The 24596-nt window shown below is 40.1% G+C and overlaps 1 protein-coding gene across 2 annotated transcripts; it reads right to left on the minus strand.

The window, feature by feature from the left end:
* Positions 1-1057: 1057 nt before the first annotated feature.
* GORAB (golgin, RAB6 interacting) lies at positions 1058-24397 on the minus strand. 2 transcript variants are annotated; one of them, XM_024553558.4, is made up of 5 exons: positions 24322-24397; positions 18805-19156; positions 11105-11206; positions 8848-8988; positions 1058-2836 (listed from the first exon to the last, which is right to left on the minus strand). In XM_024553558.4, exons 1-5 carry the CDS (start codon positions 24380-24382, stop codon positions 2380-2382), a joined length of 1113 nt encoding a protein of 370 aa, XP_024409326.3. In that variant the 5' UTR covers positions 24383-24397; the 3' UTR covers positions 1058-2379. The 2 variants fall into 2 exon arrangements, with proteins under 2 accessions (XP_024409326.3, XP_024409318.2); XM_024553550.3 differs by lacking the exon at positions 24322-24397 and having other exon boundaries at positions 18801-18934.
* Positions 24398-24596: the final 199 nt, after the last annotated feature.

Raw genomic sequence — 24596 nt, forward strand, 5'->3', positions numbered from 1 at the left:
AGTGATCCCACTGCTGGGAATATACCCTAACAATCCCAAAGCACCAATTTAAAAGAACCTATGCACCCCTATGTTCATAGCAGTGCTATTTCCAATAGCCAAGTGCTAGAAACAGCCCAAGTGCCCATCAGTAACTGAGTGGATCAAAGAACTGTGGTACATTTATACAATGGAGTATTACGCAGCAAAAGGAAATATTGCGACAGCGTGGCTGGAACTGGAGAACATTATGCTAAGTGAAATAAGTCAGTTGGTGAAAGACAAATACCATCTATAAGAGGAATCTAATGAACAAAATAAACTAGTGAACAAAATAGAACCTCAGGCATGGAAACGTGGAACAGAGGTGGGAGGGGAATAATGGTAGAAAGAAGGGGAAGGGGAAAAATAGCAGCTGAGATTTGCTTTAATTAAAAAAAAAGTTTAGAACTACAACTTTACTATCCCTTTAAAGTGAGCTGGTCAGCCGACGTCACGTAAGTGGAATCTCTGGCTCAAATTCCTCATGTGGAAAATAAGACAGTTACATCAGATGATCTGCGAGGTTCCATCCATGTCACTTAAATGTCCCGGTTCTCACTTCCCCATACACCTTATGTGGTAACTTTTTTTAAAAAAGATTTTATTTATTTTTAGAGAGGGGAAGGAAGAGAGAGACAAATATCAATGTGTGGTTTCATCTTACCTGGCCCCCACTGGGGACCTGGCCCGCAACCCAGGCATGTGCCCTGACTGGGAATCGAACTGGCAACCCTTTGGTTTGTAGCCCACGCTCAATCCAATGAGCTACGCCAACCAGGGCTGATAACTTCTTCAAAGTCTTACACTGACTATTCGATTGTACCTGTCTGTGTTTGGCCACTGTTACAGAATCTCGCTTAGTGATGAATTTTCCCTAGCAGAGGTTCACACAAAAGTAGACGACTGTATCTACCACATGGAGATTCAGGATGCATTACTGCCACACACTGCCCAAGAATGCACACTTAAAAAAAAAGGAATACATACTAAGCTGTGGAATTTTTTTTGAAAGGTAAATGAGACACCACATTATGAGTGCATCAGACTTGTTTATTCCTTAGAAAAAATAGCAGCGTACTGAACAATGAAGCTTTCAGTTTTTATGAATGTCACTCATAAATAAAAACAGCACTACCTATATAAATGCCTTTGTTTGGAGAAGTCAGTAATGTAAAGTTGTATTTCCAGGTCAAGTGACATAATATAAAAATACAGAGCTCATCCACATTACTAGAAAATAATATCCTCAAACTCATTTAAAAAGTCTTTTTCAGACATTACTATGAATACAATATTGTATTTGTCTTTATCCTCTTTTATTTCTTTTTAAGACTTAAAAGGCATGGCTTTACTGTTTGGAATTTCTAATGAGTCAGAATTCAATGTGATAGTCACAGATTTTGTGACAAAATTACTTATTTACACATTCACATATGGCACAGTGTCGTGGTCAAGTATTAGTGATGATAATTAATAAACTACTGATAAAGTAGTAAGAAAACCAGCATTTTAACCATTTAAATGCTTTATGACAGGATAATTTATATATGACATATAAAATACATATTTGCAGGAAATATTAGAAAGAAAATGTGTTAATCTTTTTCATAATAAAATGTAGCACAATTTTATAATTTTCAGCTTCACCGTAAAGATGCTTTCACTGTCTAATCTAACCAATGTGCATTAAAGAGACAATGTTAATAGTAAAATTACACATATGACATTTTTGCATGTATGTTTGTGTGTGTCAATTAATAAAAATTCAGGTTGTAAACTAAAGCCACTTAAAAGGCAAATTGAATCCAAAAGTAATGTTGGCTGAAGTTGTCCAGTAATTGTGAAGTTGTGTTTGCCATTCTAGTACAATCCAAAGGGATGATAATCTAGTAAGATCCAAATACTACTACTTTTTTGTTTCTTATTCTCCTTTTCATGTTTAATTTTTATGTCTCTTTACTGATGGCATAAAATAGGATTCTTAGTCTCAGCACTTCTCCCAGAAGTTAAATGATTTTGATGAGGTGTTATCATTTTTCATTTTACTTTTCTTTATTTACCTGGTCTAAAAACACTCACGGCCATGTAGTTTTTCTTCTACCCTTTTAAGTCACTTGGTTTTACCTAAAATAAGGGTACACTAAGGGAAATGGACCAACATTAGGGTGAACTATACCTCTATGTATAGAATGACCATCATTTGAGACTTTGGAATGGCCAAACATGTTATCATAAAACTAATCACAGATTCAAAAATTAATATTGTTTTAAAGAGGACTTCACCAGAGGTCGCAGCATAGCCCACAACAGAAAGTTCACTGAGTACAACATCAGTTGAGAGCAACAGACACTGGCACTTCACGTGCTTGGAGCCGCTGAGTAGTCGTTTACAGTCGTTTTCGCTTCCTGACTTGGGTGGTCTGGAGTGCGCAGGGGGGTGCTGTTGGCATTTTCACACTGTCCGTCTACCTTCAGGGAAGCAGCTGGTGCCTGATGCTTTTTGTTCTGAGCTGATCCTAATGCCCCTCTCTCCCCAGAAGGCTGAAATGGCCTCTCTCCATGGACTTTCTGTGTCCCTGCTTCTGCCTCCTGTTCGTGCAGCAATCTCTCCACCTCCACGTCAAGCTCCAAAGACTCCTCATCAACTTGGACATCCAGCTGCTGCATCAGCTCCTCCAACTTCTTGGCCTTGCGGAGCTCGTTTTGCTGTATGATTGTACAAAGGTGCTCGGTGAGCTGCTCTTTAATATCAGTCTTGCGCTGTAGGTCGAGCTTGGCTGTAACATACTCTGCTTCCACCCTGTCAAACCGCTTCCTGTAGGGACAGGTACAAAGAGGGTCCATTAGTTCTCCATTGCAGAAAGGAAAGCCGAGAAGCAACAATTAAACTCCAGAATTTAGAAACAATGTATAATGAAGACATGGTTATTAAGGCTTTATGAACTCTTATCTACACATTAAGACAAACTAGGCTGTTGCTGAAACTTCCACACCACATCCACCCTTGGACACTCCTAATGTAACGACAGGTGGTGCTTGAATGAAAGCAGGCTAAGAGGGTTAATCCAGTGGTATGCGAGCTCTGGAGGGGGAGAGCCCTGATTTGCAGAATTTGTCAATTTCTGTGGTGTCAATACCCCTCACCCCCATCCCCTGTGGCCAGTTTCAAGCTACCAATGTGACTGGATGCAGAACTGGGAAAAGATGCACCCTATCTGCTCTCACAAACCAGTAGAAGCTAGCTCCAGCACACATCTGGTTAAGTTTGTGAGTGGTAGAACAGGAAGAGATGGAGAAAGTAGAAAAATCAGTATCTGTTATTTAAGTTAAATTTACTGGGGTGACATTGGTTAATAACCACATTTTACAATACAGCTGTGAACTCGTATCCCATGCTCACCACTGGAAGTCTAGTCTCCTTGTCACCATGTATTTGAGCCCATTACCCCTTTCTGCCTCCCTCTGCCTTTCTTCCCTGCTGGTAAACAGCATTCTGTCTACAGCTCTTGTTTCCCTTGCTTGTTGGTTGCTTTTTGTTTTATACCCCACATAGAGTGAAATCACATGGTTCTTCTCCTTCTGTCTGACTTATTTCACTTAGCGTACTTTTGAGACCCATTCAAGTTGTTGCATATGGTAGTATTTCATATTCTTTATGACTGGGTACTATTCCATCTACATATGTACCATATCTGCTTTATCTAATCACCCAACTGAAATTGTTTTCATGTCTTGACTATCGTGAGTAAAGCTGCAATGACCACAGGGGGACACACAGCTTTACCAGTAAGTGTTCTCAAAAATTTGGGGGTAGATACCCAGAAAAGGGATCGCTGGGGTCATAAGGTAGCTCTGTTCATTTTTTGAGAAAACTCCAGAGTGGAGGTTTCCGTAGTGGCTGCACCAATCTATGTTCCCACCAGGAGCGTGCAAGGGTTCCCTTTTCTTCACATCTTTTCCAACACCTGTTATTTTTTAACAGGTGTGAGGTGGTATCTCATTGTGGTTTTGATTTGCATTTCCCTTGTAACTAGACAGACTGAGCATCTTTTCCTGTATCTGTTGGCCATCTGTATGTCTTCCGTGTTAAGGAGTCTATTCAGGTCCTCTGCTCATTTTTAATTGGGTTTGTTGTTGTTGAGAAATCTCTGTCTCTTGATTAGTGGGTCAGAAAAGGAAAACTTTGGTGGAGAAGGATAAGGACAGTGGTCTCTGGGGTCTGGGATCGGAACACTGAGCAGGGAGTAGGGAGGATCTGATGGGGAGCCACAGCTGGTGGCCACATTGGGCTCAGCATGGAGGGAGGGCCACAGCGCTCTACAGAAACTGCGGTGTCTGCGCACGGACGAGGATGGCCTCTGATGCTGATGACATGCGGTGAGGCTGCCTCGTGTCGCCTAGAATGACCCGCTTTTCACCTTAGCGGGCTTGCCTGGGCCTGTTCTTCACAGAGCTCATGGTGCCAGGCCACAGCGTGAGCCCTCGTTTAGCCTGCGGATTAAATGTTCTCTGGAGTTGGTAGTTTATCTCCATTCTAATCAGAGATGCCTCCGGTCAGCATCCTGAGACCAAAGGCAGCTAGGTGCCCGGGGAAGGGGTCGGAGCCTAGGCATGCAACGACTGAAACGCCAGTGTAGTGACCCCAGGTAGTTTCTTCAACCGAGTGCTCATTTATCTGTAGACGGTGACAAGAGTAGCACTTCCTTGGAGCGTAAGGGATTACATCATGTAACTGGGGCAAGTGTCTGGCCCAATGCTGGCAGGTCCTCAAGAAACAGAACTTCCCCTCCAGAGGACCAGGATCAAAAGGCACCATCAGTGTATCGCTAAACACGTATCTAAAACTAAAATTATGTAAGCATCTGCTGTTTATACTTGAAAACGCTTACACAGCATTCATTTATTGTATTTCCTTTTTTCACTGTCATCTAGAAAGTTAAGAATGAGAAAACGAGGCGTTTTCCCATTACCCTCGAGGTTAAGAGAACTGCTCTAAAGGAGCTCTGTTGGGTGTTTGGGTCCTGTGTTTCCGGGCTGTACAACATCCTGTGTGTGAATGTTCTGGCATCAAGCTTAAAGAGCTCTGACAACACCCGCTATAGGGACATGAATACACACCCCTTCCACCCCCACCCCAACCCCCTTCTCTGCACGTCTGTGGTCTCCCTCAGCCAGTCAAAGTCAGGTAGAAAAGATTTACTGATGGGGCTCATGAATGTTGAATTGAAATTAAGATTTGCAAATAGGTCCCTAGGTTTCCATTGATCTTTCACCCTGGATAAATCGCTGAAGATTCTGCATTTTGTTTATTTATTTAAGTCCTCCTGGCCAGAAACATGCACATATATTCTTGTACAGAGTGATTTATGTTCAGAACAGTGATTAGTTTCACCAACGGCACTCTGGGCCGGGGGGTCAGGTGGAGGCAGCAAATCCGTGCGGTGGCACACTCTGCAACAGAATAGTGAGCGCATCACGCACGGCACAGTAAGAGAAACGGAACTGCAACGTAGTTAAAGAATTATTTCGTTATTTTAAAGGGACATTGAATGGTTTAGTGAATGTTATTTACAGGATTCTAGAAACTCTCTTGGTTTGGGTTTCTCTGAAATTAAAAACAAAAACAAATGAACCCCCCCCCCCCAAACTCAATCATTAACCCCTGGCATGCCTTTAGGTTCCATGGATCCACTTTTAGTTTTTCAGTTCTTTTTATGAGCAATTATAACTGTTTATAAGAATCAACAAACCATGATTTTTTTTATCCTTTCTTAGAAGTCTTCCACAGAACAAAGAGAAAATTTACTTATATTTAAAAAAGTAGACTGAAACTAATCATAATTTGCAATTACTACATGAGTCCACTGGATTCTTTTATAAATCTAAGGTACATTATCAGATCATTGAGATACATTTTTCATGTATCTTGACACATTTTGCCATTTCACACCCTAGGAAGTATTTCCTTGTTACTCACCAATTATTCCCACTTATGCAAAAAAATTAAAGTAATAAGAAAAAGGAGAATGATGAAATGACCTAAAAGGATGATGATATAATGAAATAAATCATCGTTGTTTAATTTCCCTACTGTGTTGTCCAAAGTATTACATCACCTTTCAAGAAGGTATAAAAGACTGGAAACCCCCTATTTGTAATCTGTTCTCAGCTTTCACTGAACACAGTTGAGAATTAATATTTTTTTAGTTTTCTGTCCTAATGGCAAAGTAGAGAAAATTGACAGATGAAAACATTCTGCAGTTATAATCAAACGATAAATGTGGTAGGCTAACAAATGATCCCCCAAAGGCATTCACTTCCTCACCCCAGCACCCAGAAGGAAGAGTGACCCTCAACAACACACATAGCTTTCAGGGAAATGCGAGAGTCAATTTCTGCTGTCCTAAGACCCCCGTGTGCGGCAACTTGTTACAGCGGCCCCGGGAAACCACCACCAGTGCAGACACACACTGTCCAGATTCCACAGTGCGACTGGTCGTGGGACTGAGAGCTCAGCACGCCAGTCTTCAGAAGAACACATCCACGGTGAATTCTCTCAAGAATCAATCAGTGAAGAGAGGATAAAAAGAAAATGTTATTTTCATAGTAACTTCAATAGGAAGAACTTAACCATTCGGTATTTTACAAGTATCTGGACCGTCTTGTATTGCCACATTCTTTCAGCTTTTTATAAGTTTTGGAGTCAAACAGTACTTGATACAAAGCAGTTTGCGATTCTTATGTTCGCATTACAATTTTCCATACAGTTTTCCCCACAATCCCTTTTATTCTTACTTCTGTAAATTACTCATAGAATGACTTAGAATATGTACGCACACACCTGTGTGCATGTGTGGGGGGCAGTGTCTATTAAACATGGATGGCGAGCAGTGATGATTGTTCTTCCCGGTATATGGAGGGTTAAAGGAATGTTCTACATGCAGCCGCTCTGAGTTTTACAAGCTGGTCTGCACAGCATATGGCCGCACTGTCATAGTTGCTGCCAACAGCAGCAGTGGCAGCAGCTCTGGAGCCGGCTCGCTGGAGTGCTGGTCTCCTCGGGCCGTGTGCCCCGACACTGGTGTACGGAAGCCCGTTTTCCAGGGAAGTCCAGAACCTCTTGTGAACACAGTACTGTCCCAGGCCTATATGACTATATATATTTTTTTAAATCAAGGAAATCTCCCACAGAAATGGACTACCCCAGAGATCAGAGGAAATCTAGACCAGAATGTTGTATCACCAACCTATAACTTCTCAATAAGCACAGACATGAATTTACAAAATTTAATCTTATGCTTGAACGAAGTACGACGCTGGTCCTAGTCACAACAGTCTGTGAGATTTTAAAAAATAGCCTCACACATGCAACATGGATGTTCACATACAACGACGTCAGTATCAGTACCATGAGATATTGTCATTTTTAGCTTGAGACATAAAAAATTTTACATGGTAAATTTTTTATTACATAAGAATTTACTAAAATTTCATTACAAGTATTTCTATATTATGGGATGTTTTCTCCTTTACCCAGTAACCCCACCTTCTCCATGGTTCTCTGAAGGCTAAAACTATGAGATTGTTAAAATATAATTGTTCAATGAAAAGGCATCCATCTCCAGCCTCCTCTAGGATGGAATTAAAACATAATCAGATGATGTTTCTGTTGAGGTATCCAGAGTAGTATGAATTATTCATATGAAGGGCTACAATAGCAAAAAAAAAGTTCATCTGGCAACTTTAACTTACAGAGAATAAAATGTGCTAAACATCTAGGCTTAGTTTAATCTTAATAAAATCTCGGTCACCTCCTTAATGACCTTATTAGTAGGAATCTGGAACCTCTAGTTATCAGCTACTGATGGCATTAATTTAGGCAACCCATTAAGTCTAACAGCATATGGTCAAGCAACAATTACAAAAATCACAAGGACACCACAAACCTCTTTCTTAAACAATAAACAGTGAATTAAAAACCACAATCAAGCATTTCCGCTTTATTAAATTGTTACATAAACATTCTGATGCTGTGGTTCACCCTGGACTAATGAGGCATTCTGATTGATTTCTAGTGTTACAGAGAAAGATGCAAAACCGAGTCATTAACACAGCATTCCCTTGTGAAAAAAGACAAACCAGGATGATTAAAGCAATGTTGAAAGGACTGAAAACCCTGAAAATTGGACTTAATTTTTTGCCATTTTATCTGCTTGCAAAGTTCATGTAATTCTTTACATGTGTTAGTTCATTTAAAAACTACTCCATGATGATTTTTTCTCTTAAAAAATGCCAATGGCTGAAACCAAGGAAACACGTGATAGCGAACTATTTACACAATATAATCGAAAAGAAAAAACTTGAAGCTCTCAAGACAGATTGGTATTTTCTTTAAAATACTCACAGACTTTAAAAAATAAACTAGATCTTTCTTTAATGAAAACTGAGATGAGAACGAGGCTAATCCCTAAGGAGCATCTCAGACAATCAAAATTTCTTAACAGAAAGGGCAGAGACTCGGTGTTAGAATTGTGGTTTGGGGGCAAGTCTTTCAGGTATTTGCAGGGTCCCAAAAGTTAGATACCGGATGCATTGGCAGGAAAGACTCAAAATGCAGATAAATAATGCAAGAGATGCTCTAATGGGAACCTGAACGGTAGGGCAACGTGAAGGGAGACTACTACTCCCATAATAAGAGTAAATACAGCACCTGATGTGCTTGTGATGAGGTGTCAATGAGAATATACATAAAAGATGCTGAACCCGATGGCAACAAACGTTAATTAAACTGAACTGCTTGTTCAGAATCCAATTTCCCCAACTCACCGAGCGTTGGAATAGTCCAGACTGGCCTGGTCAATCCGGTTCCTGAGGATTCCGATGTCCGCTGACACCATGTCATCCAAAGCCTGCAGCTCCTTCTGGACCCGCTTCAGTTTCAGGGTCTCTGCCTGAGTTCTTTTCGACCTGGAAGAGCAGGAACATGAATGGAAAAAGAAAAACATTTTAAAACCATGTATCCATACAGTGTAAATGAAAAAAAGCAAGCTACCATATATATAATATGAATGAATTGTATAATTTTTTAAAATTAGAAAAAACAAGAAAAATTGAAATCAAATGCTGGGAACATTTTGGTATATCTCTAAGACTGCATTTGCACTTCTTTCCCTTATTCAAGTTTTCTATTAGTATATACGACGTTCATACATGAGGGGAAAAGATTTAAAAATAATAAATAGTTCACTCACAGGTCTGTATTCATTCCATAAGGACAAGAATAGACTCTAAAAGAATATATCTGTATTTTCTTTACATTGGAACGTCATTGAACATAACCTTCCAAATCTCTGGTCTTAAATTCTTCTCACTAAGCCAACATTTTCCTGTGTTTGATACCTAGCGGACACCAGAATAGAGGCCTGCATCAAACACCATTTCTTTATGTCTAAAAACATCTACTTGGTTTTAACATCCATAGGACTCATTTCCCCAAACTTTTATTCCTTTGATTCCTGTTCTTTAGGCAAAATTACAGATCCTCAAAATTTTTCTTCATGGAGCTCAAAATCAAGCACCTTTTTTTGTTTAAAAGCACATCCAATCTCACCATCTCAGTCCCTTCATCACTCCCAAGTATATTACATACTTAGAAATAGAATAAACAAAGACAAAAGCCAACCTTTAATCATGATTTCACTCATTTCAAAATTTCACACACATTCTCAAAGGAGAATAAAACTCCCACATAAAACCACTACACTGAAACTTACATTCTCCTGATTTCCACTCTATTTATGCACTTATCCTTGTTTTCTTCCTATAAAAGGTAATAGTATTACTCTTTTACTACAAGCACTGTATTTCACTGTCCATTTATTAATAATCTAATCAGCTTATATCAGTGCTTTCTGTCTTAAGTGAAAAACACATACAGAACACATGCTAGGCCTGTAATTTTTTTGTCAAATCCCCAGTAAAAGCCTCTAGAACCTCCTCCAAATTGAAGACTACTAACATGCTTTCCAATAATCACTTTTCAATAATCATGGTTTTTTCCCCCTTGAAACATAAAATTCAGTAAGTAGTATTATTTCCTAAGCTCATGAAAGATCAAGGTAAACCAGCAGGAGAAAAAAATCATTTTCTAACACATACTGTATCGGCCAAAGAAATACAGTATGTATTTGAACTATGCTCTTCTACCTACCTGCCTGTCTCTCCATCGGTAGGTATTCCTTCCCCTCCCTGACACTACTGTCAGTTTCATTCGACAATTGTTTTGCCAGACTTTTCTGGCGATCTAAAAAGAAAATGCCACTGAATACTTGCTTGCATTCAGTTCTCGGTGTTGTTAATCGCTGCTTCATTGACTAAGCTTGGTCGCCTAGGGCCCCTGCAGAAGAGTGGGTGAGGGACAGGAAGTGGTTCAAACAGGAATGTTGCTGTTCAGGAGGAGCACAATGCAGGAAAAGGAAGGGGATCTTGGACACACTGCCATGGGGAGGTGAGGGAGAGACTGAACTGCACAGTACAGCACAGCGCACACCGGTGACCCGAGTCATCGATGAGAGGCTAACTTATCTCACGTACTCTTCCATCAGTGAAGGCAGGGCGAATTATTTAAGAAAAACGTCCTTAGGAAACACAAGATTTGGGGGAGTATAAGTCACTTATGTGGAATAATCTTACTCTTCTACATGTTAGGTGACAAAGGCCCCTAAATATCAGAATGAAAACCTGTACTGGTTGTTAATTTACTTACACGGTACTGATAGTTATTTATTGCTCCCTTATGAATGCGTAGATAGTTAAAACTGGAAACAATGATGCTGAACCTAAGTTGTAATTGTACCGGTGTCAATAAATTTGTTACGATCTATGGTTAAAAAGTCCTCCTTAACTAAATTAACACCAGAATGTCAGTATAATTTATAAAGCATAATTTGTTTAGTTAGCCTAAAAAATAATGGTTGTCAAGAAAATGTCAGTCTACTAGAATCGACATGGGAAAATAAAAATATAAAACATGACAGAGCTGACCCCACATTGCAAACAACCTCTCCTGGTTCAGGTGCCTCACCTTTCTGCAATAGCTTTAGCCAAAAGAGCTTTCTTACGTTTATTTTTCTCTTCCATTAGCCGTTGTTCTTGTTGGAGGACTTCCCAGCGAGACTTTTCTTGCCTGGGGAGCAAAAAAGTATAAAAATGAGTTTCTGAAACCTCACCCCACACCTTACCAGTCTCAGTCCCCTCTGTATAAAATTTAATCAGCCAGATTATGTATATATTTTTTAAAGTCCTGTTAAAAGGAACCCATCTGCAGCTCATTATTTTGTTCTAATAGAAACAAAGAGTATGATTTGAAGTAAAGAAGGCTTACATAAACTGGCCCTTTGAAATCCATTATATGTATATAACCTAGGAACCCACAAACTGGAAGCCCGAATAGTGTGGCATTTTTTAGAAGTACAAAGAAACTTGTGTAAGTTAATTATGTATTATATGCAAAATGGAAAGTAAAATAAATAGGTCTGTAGGTAATGTCATGTTATACCTTTCAAAGTTCTTTTAAAAATAATTTTAATGATATAATCATTAAATCACTTTATATTCTCCATTCTTGGGCACATGGAACATATTTATAATAGCTGCTTAAATATTCTTTGCCTGATAATTCTCGTTTGTGCATCTGTTTCTTTTGATGACCTTCTTCCTGGTTATGTATCACAATTTCCTGCTTCTTTGTATGCCCAGAAATTTTTTATTTTTCTCCAGACTGAATGTGCATTTATTTCTAAAATTTTAACAAGATTTTCAATTACAGTTGGCCTACAATATTATATCGACTTCAGGTGTATAGCAGTAGACATTTATGTAACTTACAAAGTCATCACCCTGATAAACTGAGTACCCATCTGACATCATATGTGGTTATAACAGTGTTATTGACTAATATCCCCTATGCTGTACTTTACGTTCCTGGGACTATTTTTATAACTGCCAATTTGTACTTCTTAATCCTTTCATCTTTTTCACCCTTTCCCTCAAACCTCCTCCCATCTGGCAACCATCAATTCGTGTCCTGTTATCTATGAGTTTATTTCTGTTGTTTGTTCATTTGTTTTTGCAACTCCCCATTTAAGCAAAATCACATGGTTATCTGTTTTTCTGTCTGACTTATTTCAGTTGGCATAATACCTTCTAGGTCCACCCACATTGTCGCAAATGGATGAGCAATATCTCACTGTACATATGTACCACTCTTCTTTATCCATTCTACCGACGGACACTTAGGTTGCTTCCATGTCTTGGGTACTATAAATAATGCAGCAATGAACATAGGTGTGCACATGTCTTTTCATATGAAAGTTTTGGATTTCTTTGGGTAAGTACTTGGAAATGGAATCGCTGGGTCATACTGTAGTTCTCTTCTTTGGTCTGAGAAATCTCCACTCTTCCATAGCGGATGAACCAATTTACAATCGCACCAACAGTGCACGACGGTTCACTTTTCTCCACATCCTTACCGATACCTGTTATTTCTTGTCTTATTGATAACAGCCATTCTAACAGGTGTGAGGTGTTATTTCATTGTCATCCTAATTTGCATTTCCCTGATGATTAGTGATGTTGAGCATCTTTTCACATGTCCATCGGCCTTCTGTATGTCCTCTTTGGAGAAATGTCTACTCAGATCCTCTGCCGATTTTATAATCAGATTTTTTAAAAAATATTAAGTTGTATGAGTTACTGATACATATTGGATATTAACCCCTTATTGGATGTACCACTGGCAAATATCTTCTCTTATTCAGTAGGTTGACTTTTTATTTTGTTAATGGTTTCCTTTGCTGTGCAAATACTTTGTTTGATATAGTCTCACTTGTTTTCTCTTCTTTTCTTGTTTCCCTTGCCCAAGGAGACATATCCAAAAAGATATATTACTAAGAGTGAAGTCAAGAATTTACTGACTGTTCTCTTCTAGGAGTTTTATGGTTTGGGGTCTTACAGTGCAGTCTTTAATCCATTTTGAGTTTATTCTTGTATATGGTGTGGGGAAGTGATTGAGTTTCATTCTTTTTTTATTTATATGTATATTTATCCAGTTTTCCCAAAACCATTTATTGAAGAGACTTTTTTACATTGTATATTCTTGCTTTAAAAAAAAAAAAAAATATATATATATCTTATTTTACTTTTAGAAAGAGGGGAAAGGAGGGAGAGAAACATCAATGTGTGGTTGCCTCTAGCACATCCCCTCACTGGGGACATGGCCTGCAACCCAGGCATGTGCCCCAACCAGGAATGGAACTGGCAACCTCTCAGTTCACAGGCTGACACTCAATCCATGGAGCCACACCAGCCAGGGCTATTCTTGCTTCTTTAGTAGCTTGTTATTTAGCCTTCATTTGTTTTTCAGTTTTATTCTTGTAATTAATTTCTAGTTCCATATCACTGTGATCAGAGAAGATGCTTGGTATTTCAATCTTAAATTTATTGAGACTTGTTTTGTGGCCCAACACGTGGTCTATCCTGGATAATGTTCCATGTGCACTTGAAAAGTATATTTTGCTGCTTTTGGATCAAATATCCTAAAACCATCAACGAAATCCATCTCATCTGACATCATTCAAGGCCACTGTTTCCTTGTTAACATTCTGCCTGGATGATATATCCATTGATACCAGTGGTATGTTAAAGTCCCCTACTATTACTGTATTACTGTTGATCTCTCTATGTCCATCAATATTTGCTTTATATACTTACGTTCCCCTATGTTGGGTGCGTAGGTATATTTATGAAAATTATATCCTCTTGTTGGATTGACCCCTTTATCATTGAGATGCCCTTTGTCTTGTTACAGATGTCGTTTTAAAGTACATTTGTCTGATATAATTATTGTAACCCCACGTTTTCTTCATTTCCATGTGCATAAAGTTCTTTTTCCATCCCTTCACTTCCAGTCTGTGCACGTCTTTCAATCTGAAGTGAGTCTATTGTAGGCAGTACATGTATGGGTCTTGTTCTCTTATCCATTCAGCCACCCTATGTCCTTAGATTGGAGCATTTATTCTATTTACATTTAAAGTAATTCTTGATAGGTATGTGGTTATTGCCATTTTCTTGCCTTCTGATTGCTTTTGTAGTTCTCTGTTCCTTATTCTCTTGCTCTCGTTTTTTATGTTGACGACTTTCTATAGTTGTATTCTGCTTCCTCTTTTCTTGTGTATGTCTTATATTTTGCTTTGTGGTTACCTCGTGCTTCTTATATATCAAAGTATGTTTACAACAGTTTAAGTTGATGGTTGCTAAAGTTGGAAGACATTCTAAAATCACTACAACTTCTACTCCCCTCCTGTTATTGTCATTCTTTTCTAATTCTTTTGAGTTTATGTGTAATTATAATTATACATGCTGTTTCTACTTTTGCCTTTTACCCTTTGTACTAGCTTTGTAGTTGGTTGACCCACTGCTTCTGCCAAATGTTTGCCTTTTGTCAGTGAGAATTTTTCTTTCCTGTATTTTCTTACTTATTTTTGATCCGCCCCCCCCCCAACTTAAAGAAGTCCCTTTGACATTTCTTGTAATACTGGTTTAGTGGTGGTAAATTTCTTTAGCTCTTTCTTGTCTGGGAAATTGTTTCTCTCTCCTTTGATTCTCAATGACAGACCTGCTGGGTAGAGCATTCTTTATTGTAGGTCTTTGACTCTCATCACTTTGAATATTCCTGCCAGTTCCTCTGGCCTGTGACATTTCTGTTGAAAAATCACCCCACAGTCTTATAGGAGTTCCCTGGTACAACTGTTTTTCTCTTGCTGTGATTCTTTGTCTCTAACTTTTGGGACTTACATGTCTTGCTGTGGGCCTCTTTGAATTCATCTTGTTTGGGACTCTCTGTGCTTCCTGGACTTGTCTATTTCCTTCATTAGGTTAGAAAAATTTTCAGTTATTTCTTCAAATAGATTCTCAGTCCCTTGCTTTCTCTCTTCTCCTTCTGGCACCCATATGATGTGAATATTGACATATTTTATGTAGTCCCATAGGTCCCTTAAACTGTCTTCATTTAAGAAAATATTTTTTTCTATTCCAATTGTGTCTTCTGCTACATTGTCTTCCACATTGCTGCCTTGATCCTCTGCTTCATATAATCTGCTGTTGATTCCCTCTAATGTACTCTTCATTTCTGACTGGTTCTTGTTTATGGTTTCTATTTACTTGAGATTCTCACTGAGTTAATCTATTCTTCCCTTAAGTTCATTGAGCACCCTATAGCCAGTGTTTTGAACTCTGTATCTGGTAGACTGCTTGTCTTCATTTTGTTGAGTTCTTTTTCTGAGGTTTTCTTCTACTCCTTCATTTGGACACGTTTGTTTCCTCATTTGCCTGTGTGTGTTTGTTTCTACGTAGTAGGCAGATCTGCTATGTCTCCCAGTCGTGGTGAAGTAGCCTTATGTAGCAGGTGTCCTGTGGGGTGCAGTGGTGCAGTCTTCCTGTTCATCCGAGCTGGGTGTTCCAGGGATACTCTTCATGTGGGAGTGTGTGCTCTCCTGCTGTAGTTGAGCCTCGATTGCTGCTGGCACTTCAGTGAGTAGGACTGACTGTGAGGCTTACTTGCTACAAGGGCAAGCTGGGCTGTGGTGCCAGCTGAGTTTAACCTTCAGGTGTATCATTTGTGGAGTTGGTTGGGTAATGCTCTGGTGTAGTCTGAAGTTGGTCACTGGTTGTGTTGGTTCTGAAGCCTCTTAGGAGGAGCTCCATTAGGCCAAGGTCAGCCTCCATTTGTACCTGGCTTGGGACCACCTGTTCGAAGCTACAAAGTGATCTGCAGTTGGTTGATGTGCTCAGCTGGGAGGTACCTTAGAGAGGCTATGCTGCAAAATGAGGCCATCTTGTTTGGGAGACTTGGGACCCGTTGGTGGACACCGTGGTGTGAGCTGAGTCCAGTACCCACTTGTGCTGGGTTTGTGGCTGCTTGACTGAAAGTATGTTCTGAGTCAACACTGGCTGCAGCTTTTGCCAGGCAGGGGGTCTTCTGAAGGGAGCTACAGTGCAAATTGAGATCAGCCTTCATTTGTGTCAGGCTTGGGCCACTTAGCAGGATGTACAGGGCATGCCAAAGATAGCTTCTGCTCGTTTGATTGTGGATGTTTGAGATTTTAAAAATGCCCCCAGTCTGAGCTGAGGCAGGCTGCTAGTGTGGCAAGGCTGCTGGAAGCTGCACAGGCCAGGCATGTAAGCTCAGTGAGGGGAGGTCTCAGGGGTTCGTCAGAATGGGTGGACGGTACTCTGTTAGGGGACAGTTGAGCCCCCATGTGCCACGCTTGACAAAGGAACAAGGGCACCTGCCAGTGCTGTTCTCAGAGAGAGCTGCCCCTGCCCTTCCAGCCCTCACCTGACGCTGGCAATTTACTTCTTCCTTGCATGTCCTGTCACTTTTCAAGCTGCTGCCCCTGCAGGCTTAGAGCAGGGGAGTCTGTGAGAGAACAAGTCCATGCACAGGCTCCTCAAGAAAGCCTGGGACTCCAGAAGCCCTCCATCTCACCTGGGTACATCCCTGCTGATTTTCACAGCAAGAACTTGTGGGGACTCCTCGTCCCAGCACTTCTGCCCTGGGCTAGAGAGCTGGTGTGGGGTTGGGACCCTTCACCTCTCAGTGGGGACCCCTCCACAGCCAAGATATCCCCCCGGATTCTCCTGAATCGCTACTCTATGAGTGTAGGACCTGCCTGTTCTGCTTCTCTGCCGCTCCTACCAGTCTATTCTTTTTCTTTATATCTTTAGTTATACGAGTTCTGTTCAACTAATTTTCAAGTAGTTCTCAAGGGTTTGTGCTATAATTTAGTTGTAAGTCTGATGTAGTTGTGGGAGTAGGTGAGTACAGCATATACATAACTCCACATCCTGACAAGGTGACTCCAGAGTTTTCTATAATGAAAGTCTCCACCATGTAACACCTTAGGACAATAACCAATTTTTAATTCATTCATTTTCTTTCAATTTGCTCACTTCTTTCCAGCTCTTAAATATTTTTAAACACAACGAAACACTATGAACTAAGAATTGAATGCTAGGCTAAGGAAAAACTTCAAAGATCTGAAAACATGAATTGTCTTCCAATCTGTCAAATTCTGAAAGAAGTATATTAAAGTGTCCTGAAAATTCATCAACTTGATGTCAACTCAAATTAAACAAGGTAGTGATAAAGGTATTTGTTCCTATTATTGTCATTTCTTACAGCCATTATATGAAAAATCTCTTTCTCAGACCTCGTAAGCTCTTCCAAAACGATCTTTTTCTCTCTATTCCTACAGCCTGCACCTTAGTGCTGGTCGGCACTGGTCCTTCCTCATCTCTCCTTCTGCACACGCCTCCTCACCAGATGCCTTAGCCCCGGCTCGCCACGCACCCTCTCCCAACCGTTCTGCAACACGGACACCTGGATTCTCTCTCACCATTATTCTGGCCAGGGTGTCTCCCCTCTGGAGGGCTTGGTGGTACACTACTGCTGGGAACTGGCTAGGCAGGGACCCTCTGTTTTTAAGTCCTTCACTTTCTTAATTCTTTACTATTCCCTGGCCTATCCTTTCCCTCTTCCAGAGAAGTGAGAAGTCATCTCTGAGCATTCTTGGGAATACAGCTTTCCTTTCCCCTTCTGATAGCCTCAGAATTTCTCCTTTTCCACAGTTCCCAAGATTACATGTGTTCTGTGAAAATTCTCCCAAGTACCTAAGAATAATTTTCCTCATGACATTCAATCTGAATTGCCCGGCTCAATTCAAACCCACCTCCCACCTGTCTCAGGCCTTTGCTGGTAAACTACACTTAAAGACATTTACATGCACGCATTTCTTCAGCGTTGGTCTCGTGAGTCATGTAGCTTTGTGTCTCCTGTCAAAATAATTTCTTGGTTACAAACCCCAGGGAGGCAGAAGTACTTTAAACTCATAGTACAGAATCTGGATCATCAGAGATTAAAAAGACAGCTGAGATTAGAGAAAACTTGTAAAAAGAAAGACTTGGAAAATGGAAAACAGAAACAAATACAACCCTTCCCTATAAGCAATAAACCCATAGGAAACAAATAAGATATTAAACAGATATTAAAGCAGAAGTCATATAATAAAAAATATGATTATATGAATTTACAAGTCATAGAATGGTAATTTTCATAAGGATGTGGCTAAATTCTGGAGGTGATTTCAAATACAAACAATTTAATTAGGAATAAAAAGAAATCTAATGGTGCAAGTGAATTATTTAATTAGTACCCTCAATTTCCTACATGCTTTCCTTTGACCATCCTACACGTCTCTTTACAGGTACTCTTTTCTGGGCCGATGGAGATGCAGTCTGGAAGGTAAAGAATGCATCAATCTGCAAAGGAGTACTACATATATAAAAAATGTTTCTGGTGAATGTGAAGGTCATTGACTTGGGATTCAGAGAGACTTTTTTGTGAATCCCAACTCAACTGTGTGTTAGCTGTGTATTGGCTTTGGGAATACAATAGCTATTCTAAGCCCCAAATATAACTTATCTGTAAAGTGAAAACAATGAACTAAATGACATTAAATATATAAAATGCCTAACACTTCCTTGTTTATAATACATTTATATTATATAAATAATATTATAAGGTAGTAGCTATATTTCTGACAATTTATGACATTTCTAGGTTAGAATATAAAACAGAAAATGTTATAACTACATTTCTTCTAAGCCCAATGGGAAAAAAAGGTAAAATGGAAAAAAATCTCATGGATATATAGACTTACTAACAATTCCACTTTCTTTTTCTCCGATTTGCTATCTGAAGGTAGAACCTCAGCACTTCTGTGACCGTCACAGGAATTTGCAAGTCCCAGTTCCCGTGGTTGACTTTCAGTACCCTGTGGTCTCCCATCGCCAATGGGAGAGGTGGGCGTAAGAGGACTAGGAGCAGTAAGGGGAGAAAACTGTGGTTTCTGATTCTTGAATCTCTGCGGCGGCGCTGAAAGCAGTTGCTCTGGAGGTAATGTGGCTGATCCACCTTGCAGTCCAAGTTTTTGGCTCTGCTCCTGAAGGGCTTTTTCTCGCAGAAGTTGTTGTCGACTTTTCCTCACAGGGGGATGTCGCTGTGGTTCAGACAGGTCTATATAAAGAAGAAAATAAGGAAAATTCCTCTGTGTGGTATAATTATACTTTCTCTAAGAAAATAAAGGATTAATATTAAACTTTGATAATTCTACAAGGTTTTCTCCCCTTCCCTGTCTTAAAAGCCCAGGGAAAAATAGCCATCTTCCTGCAGGGTTTCAATAGTTCTTCAATCATACTGTTAATATTTAACAAAAACTGTCCTAGCTTTCAATTTATCTTCAAGGAAATCCATTTGTCTGTGAGGAACACCTTAGGATGCAAAGCAAAAATTCTTCTTCTATTTGATTTGATAATTATCAAAAGTATCAACTAATCTGACCAAGCTAGGTAGACAAATTGAATTCTCTGATATTTTAAATTTGATTTATGGTTGTGTCTACTCTCCTGAAATAAATTTCAAATGCGCTTTACCTTTCTTAAATTTTAACAGACCTTAAGGCAATCTGATACACAGGAAAATGCTACACTCAAAATATTACTGAATGAAGTCTCTTGTTTCTAGGAATGTTAGTTTACCCTAAATTGTTCTCTTTTATCTTCCAGAACAGTCCAAGGCTGTGTTCCCCAAAGTCTAGTTGGCCTTTAATCAATGTGTGCAAGCTAGCTTTAATAGAGGGAGATAAAACAATTCTTGAGAATTTTTTAAAAAAGAATTATAAACTGAGTAATAATACTTATATTGACCTTTGAAGCAGTGCAAACTTATTATTTAAAATTTCCAAAGCAGAGTTAAAGGTTCTGGGGTCACAGTTCCAGAGTTGCTTTTGTTCGGCTTGGTAACCTGGGGCAAGTCAATTAATTATTCCATACCTCGGTCTCCTCATCTGTCATACTGGTTGAAAATTACCTGCTCCACCTCACTTATGGAGTTGGCATAAAGGTGGAATGGGATGGGTAATGAAAACATTTTTGAAAGACAGCTGTTGATCTAAAGTGAAGTGTTATTATTGTTGATGTTAGCCAGAAACACAAAGCAGCCTCCTGTATCTTGGAACAGGAACTTACTCTCGGCTACTAATCTTTCCTCAGACCATCAGAAGAAAACATCAATGGGCTCGTTTACCTCCCAGTTATATTCACTAGCTGAATTAGCGGTGCCTCTCAAATTCTGTCCTTCGGCTTCCATTTTATTTTGCATTCTCACAGCACCTAACTGTGAGATTTATAACGCTAATTTTTAAACTCTCAAGCAATAAACAAATCAGGCCACTTAAAAATAAAGCACCTGAAAAAAAAACTCCTGAAAGCTAATAAGCCATTAATGGCAAAGTGGCAGAATACAAGATAAATATACCAAAGTCAATTGCTTTTCTGTGTACCAGCAATGAATAAGTAGAATTTGAAATTAAAAATCCAAATACCATCTACATTAGCACTCAAAAAATACTTGTATATAAATCTAACAAAATACGTACATGAGCTATATGAGGAAAACCACAAAACTCTGATTAATTAAGTCAAGAAACTGAAAAAAATGGAGATATTCCATGTTCATGGGTAGGAAGACTCAAAATTGTCAAGATGTCAGTTCATCACAACTCTGTTTATAGATTTAATGAAATCCCAATAAAAATCCCAGCAAATTATATTGTGGATACTGATAAACTGGTTCTCAAGTTTATGTGAAGAGGCAAAAGACCCCGAATAGCCAATACAATAGTGGAGAACAAAGCTGGAAGACTGACCCTATTTAACTTCAATACTTACTATAAAGCTACAATAATCAAGACAGCAGGTATTGGTGAAAGACTAGGCAACTAGATCAATGAAACAGAATAGGGCGCCCAGAAACAGGCTCACATAAATACTGTCAACTTCTCTTTGACAAAGGAGCAAAGGCAATACAATGCAGCAAATTCTTTTCAATAATGGTCATGGAACTAGATATCCACATGCAAAAAAAAAAAAAAAAAAAAAAAGAATCCAGACAAAGACCTTACACCCTTCACAAGCATTAATTCAAAAGAGATCACAGACCTAAAGGCAAAACCCCGAACTACAAAATTTCCAGAATACAGAACAAAACTTAGATGGCCTTGGGTATGGCAATGACTTTCAATACCAAAGGCACTATTCATGAAGAAGATAATTGGCAGCTGAACTTTATTAACTTTAAAAACTTCTGCACTGAAAAAGATAATGTCAAGGGAACGAGAAGATAACTCGCCAGCCTGGGAGAAAATGATTTGCAACAGATGCAGCTGATAAAGGACTTTTTAGTTTCTGTCAAACAGACTGGGTGTGAAGTAGGCTTTCACTATGCTCTTGATCTGCAATTCTCTGCTTATTGATGGCGATAAGCATCTCTTCGTAGCTCCTTTTGTAAGAAATGTCTACTCATGTCTTTTGTCAATTTTTCTTTGGCTTTTTGTATTTTTCATGTATCAGCAACAACTGGAAAACATAAAGCACTGTAGCTGCACTGCTTTTTTTATTTCCAATTTTTCAGTATGAAATAAGTCTAACGTCCAATAATATGTATGTCATACACACACACAATCTACCCTGTATGGATTATAAAGAAGTAACAATACAGTTTAGCAAATAAAACGTGATTATAGTAAATATAACTGCCATTCAAGAACAGAACATTACCTCCTTATTTGAAATACACAAGATAATTGTATATCCTGTCTTCTGAAGTCGTATGACCTGCTTTTGCCAAATGAACTAGAAGTAGGAGTGACACCTGCCATTTCCTGGTGAAAGCATTTTATTGCCAATGCTTAATTCTCAATCTCCGCCTCCTCCTGCCATGGTGAACTCCTACAGGACAGCACCAGGGCATCCTGGAGAGTGATTATGTGGAGCAGAGTCACCTGCCAACCCATGGAGCCATAAAGCTGGAGTGAAAAACAAATCTTGATTATTTTAAACAGTTGATATTTTAGAGCTATTTGTTACTGCAACTTAACTTGGCTTAACCTGATTTCATAATTACCACGACCTTTGAAATTCCCTATGTATTTGCCACTCCTCACTTCCCCACCACCCTGAATTTTGTGTTTCAGTCCTTAGATTTTCTATATCCTTAAAACATACCTGCCTATGTCATTTTGACCTTCTCTAAAAGGTTATTGACTATATATTCTTCTGCAATTTGCTGTTTTCATACATAGTTTTTATGAAAGTTATACATGTTAATTCACGTGGCTACAGTTCATATATTCCCACCAGCTGTCTAATGACCCACTGGGTGGTTATACCACTATTTATTTATCCACCCCCTTGTTAATGAGCACTTGGTTTATTCCCAGCTTTTCAATACTATGAAGAGTGTTGATAACATTCTTGTTCTCCACCAACACACATTGGCGTTTCTCTAGAGTTATTATCCTTATTTTTGTTGGTAACCAACTTGATTTTCATTGATTTCTATTTTAACGGCTGGAGAAGAGCTGGAAGGAGCCTTAAAAAGTAAAGATCCAACGCTTTTGGTTTTGCCAATGAGGACTCCGAGACAAAAAGATTTAGAGGCAGAGCTAGATGAGTCGTACGGCAATCACTGCATTCGGCTATGAGTTTACAAAGATGCTAAGACGCGTTCTCTTCCTCAAGGTGATCGCAGACCAGTGAGCGGGTGTCTATGCTCTTCCATCTGGCTATGAAATGATAGGCTTTGAAATTAAAGTCCTCCCGCCCCCTCTCTATCCCAAATAGCAGAGACATTTAGAAACGTACTTCTACATAATCAATCTAGTATTTAATTTAGAGTTCGACGTGAAGTCTTCTTTCCCCCAGCAAACTCAACCTCTGCTAACACGGAATCTCCGCGACATCTCCCCAAGCACCACCGGACCCCCCGCAGAGTGAGGGTTCCGCTCACTTGGCAGCACGCTCTCGTAGAACACCTCCTATCACACCGTATCTCAGATCGTCTCCTTAGCAGACTACAGACTCTTTGAACGCGGGATGAAGCCCTGACGCAGAAGCCGATACCTTTAACTTCAGGTCAGACAAGAAGCAAAGGTACTTGTACTCTGCACATCTAAGTGAATGGATGTTGAAAACACAAAACAAGAGAATTGGGCAACATCAAGCAAGATAGTGTCAGTTGGTTGCACACTGCATTACAACTTTTATGTTAATTTTTAAAGGCCTCTGGGCCAGTCAAAATTTTCTCCACTTATATAATCTACACAGGCCCTATGTTTCTAATTTACTTCTTTTTTCACTCGTCAGCCCTAGCGTATCCTCACGTCCATGCTAAAAGCGCACTGCCCTACCTGAGCAACATGCAATTTTCTCACCAACTCTAAGAAAGTTATGACAGGGTTTGTTTAATTTTCTCCAAACGTACAGTGTATAATAAGTTTGGTACCAAGAGTAGTGTAAACTCACAGAAGTTGTGTGCACTACCGGGATCTATTCAAGAAATAATGGACTTTCTTGAAATTTCAGCCACCAGCAAAGCCTAGTTTATATCACCAAGAGTTTCTCACCAAGTATCGACAGACTTAATTCCTTCATTAAAAGATAACAAAATAGCACAGTCCATTCGATGATTGATTTCTCTATAAAGCCAGAGAGGGAAACCCAAGATTTTGGATTATACCAAAGTAGTGCGTATACATGTACTTATCTACTTCACATCTAACCTCTCAAAGGCCCCTTTGGTTTGCTGACTCTCAAGGGTTAGAAAGAGCTGCCAAAATCATCTGGCAACCAGAAGCGAACGCAAGACTCCAGATGCACTACGAAAAGCACCGACGTTCTGCGTGAGGACCCCTGTGCTCCCCCTTTCCCGGTCACTGGGGCCATACATTCATCACGGCTCTGAAGGGGCGTGTGCCCCTCCTTCTTCCTGTACCCTGACCCCAACCTTCAACCCTGGATCTACATGCAATGCTCGGCCCGGCTAGAGGCTCGCCTCCTCTCCATTCCTTTCACAGGAAGAAGTGAAGCCTTGCACTGGATCCCTGAACTCCCTTTTCTAACAGCAGGTCCCAGTCCCCCGGAACGGCCCCTCCCAACACGGCTCCAAGTGCGTCCACCTCCTGGAGCCCCTCAATCCTGTCTCCCCTCTTACCGCTCCACTCGGAGTCACAAACACCTCTCCCTCTTCCCCGCCCCCTTCCCCTCCAAAGCTGCAGCCCCGCCCCTTGCCCTAACAGACCCAAGAACTCAATCTCCGCGGGCAAGTCCTGCATGTCCTGTTACCTTTAGTCTGCTTTAGTCGCCTCAGCTCCTCCTCAGAGAAGCCAGCCCAGGCCTGCGCCATCCGCCCGAGCTGCCACCACCCCCAGAACGCCCAAACCGCAGAGCCCAGACTGCCAACGCGACTACCCAGGCACATCCGGGTTCTTCCCCGGCAGCGGCCGATCAACCAATCAGCGCGCCGAGCTTTGGACCCAAGGCCCCCTCTTCCTAGCAGCAGGCTCCGGGTCCCTCCGAGGCTGCCCAAAGCGGTGCCGGACAAACTCCCTGAGGAAATC

This window comes from Desmodus rotundus, chromosome 12 (assembly GCF_022682495.2).
Source record: "Desmodus rotundus isolate HL8 chromosome 12, HLdesRot8A.1, whole genome shotgun sequence".
Classification (NCBI taxonomy): Eukaryota; Metazoa; Chordata; class Mammalia; order Chiroptera; family Phyllostomidae; genus Desmodus; species Desmodus rotundus.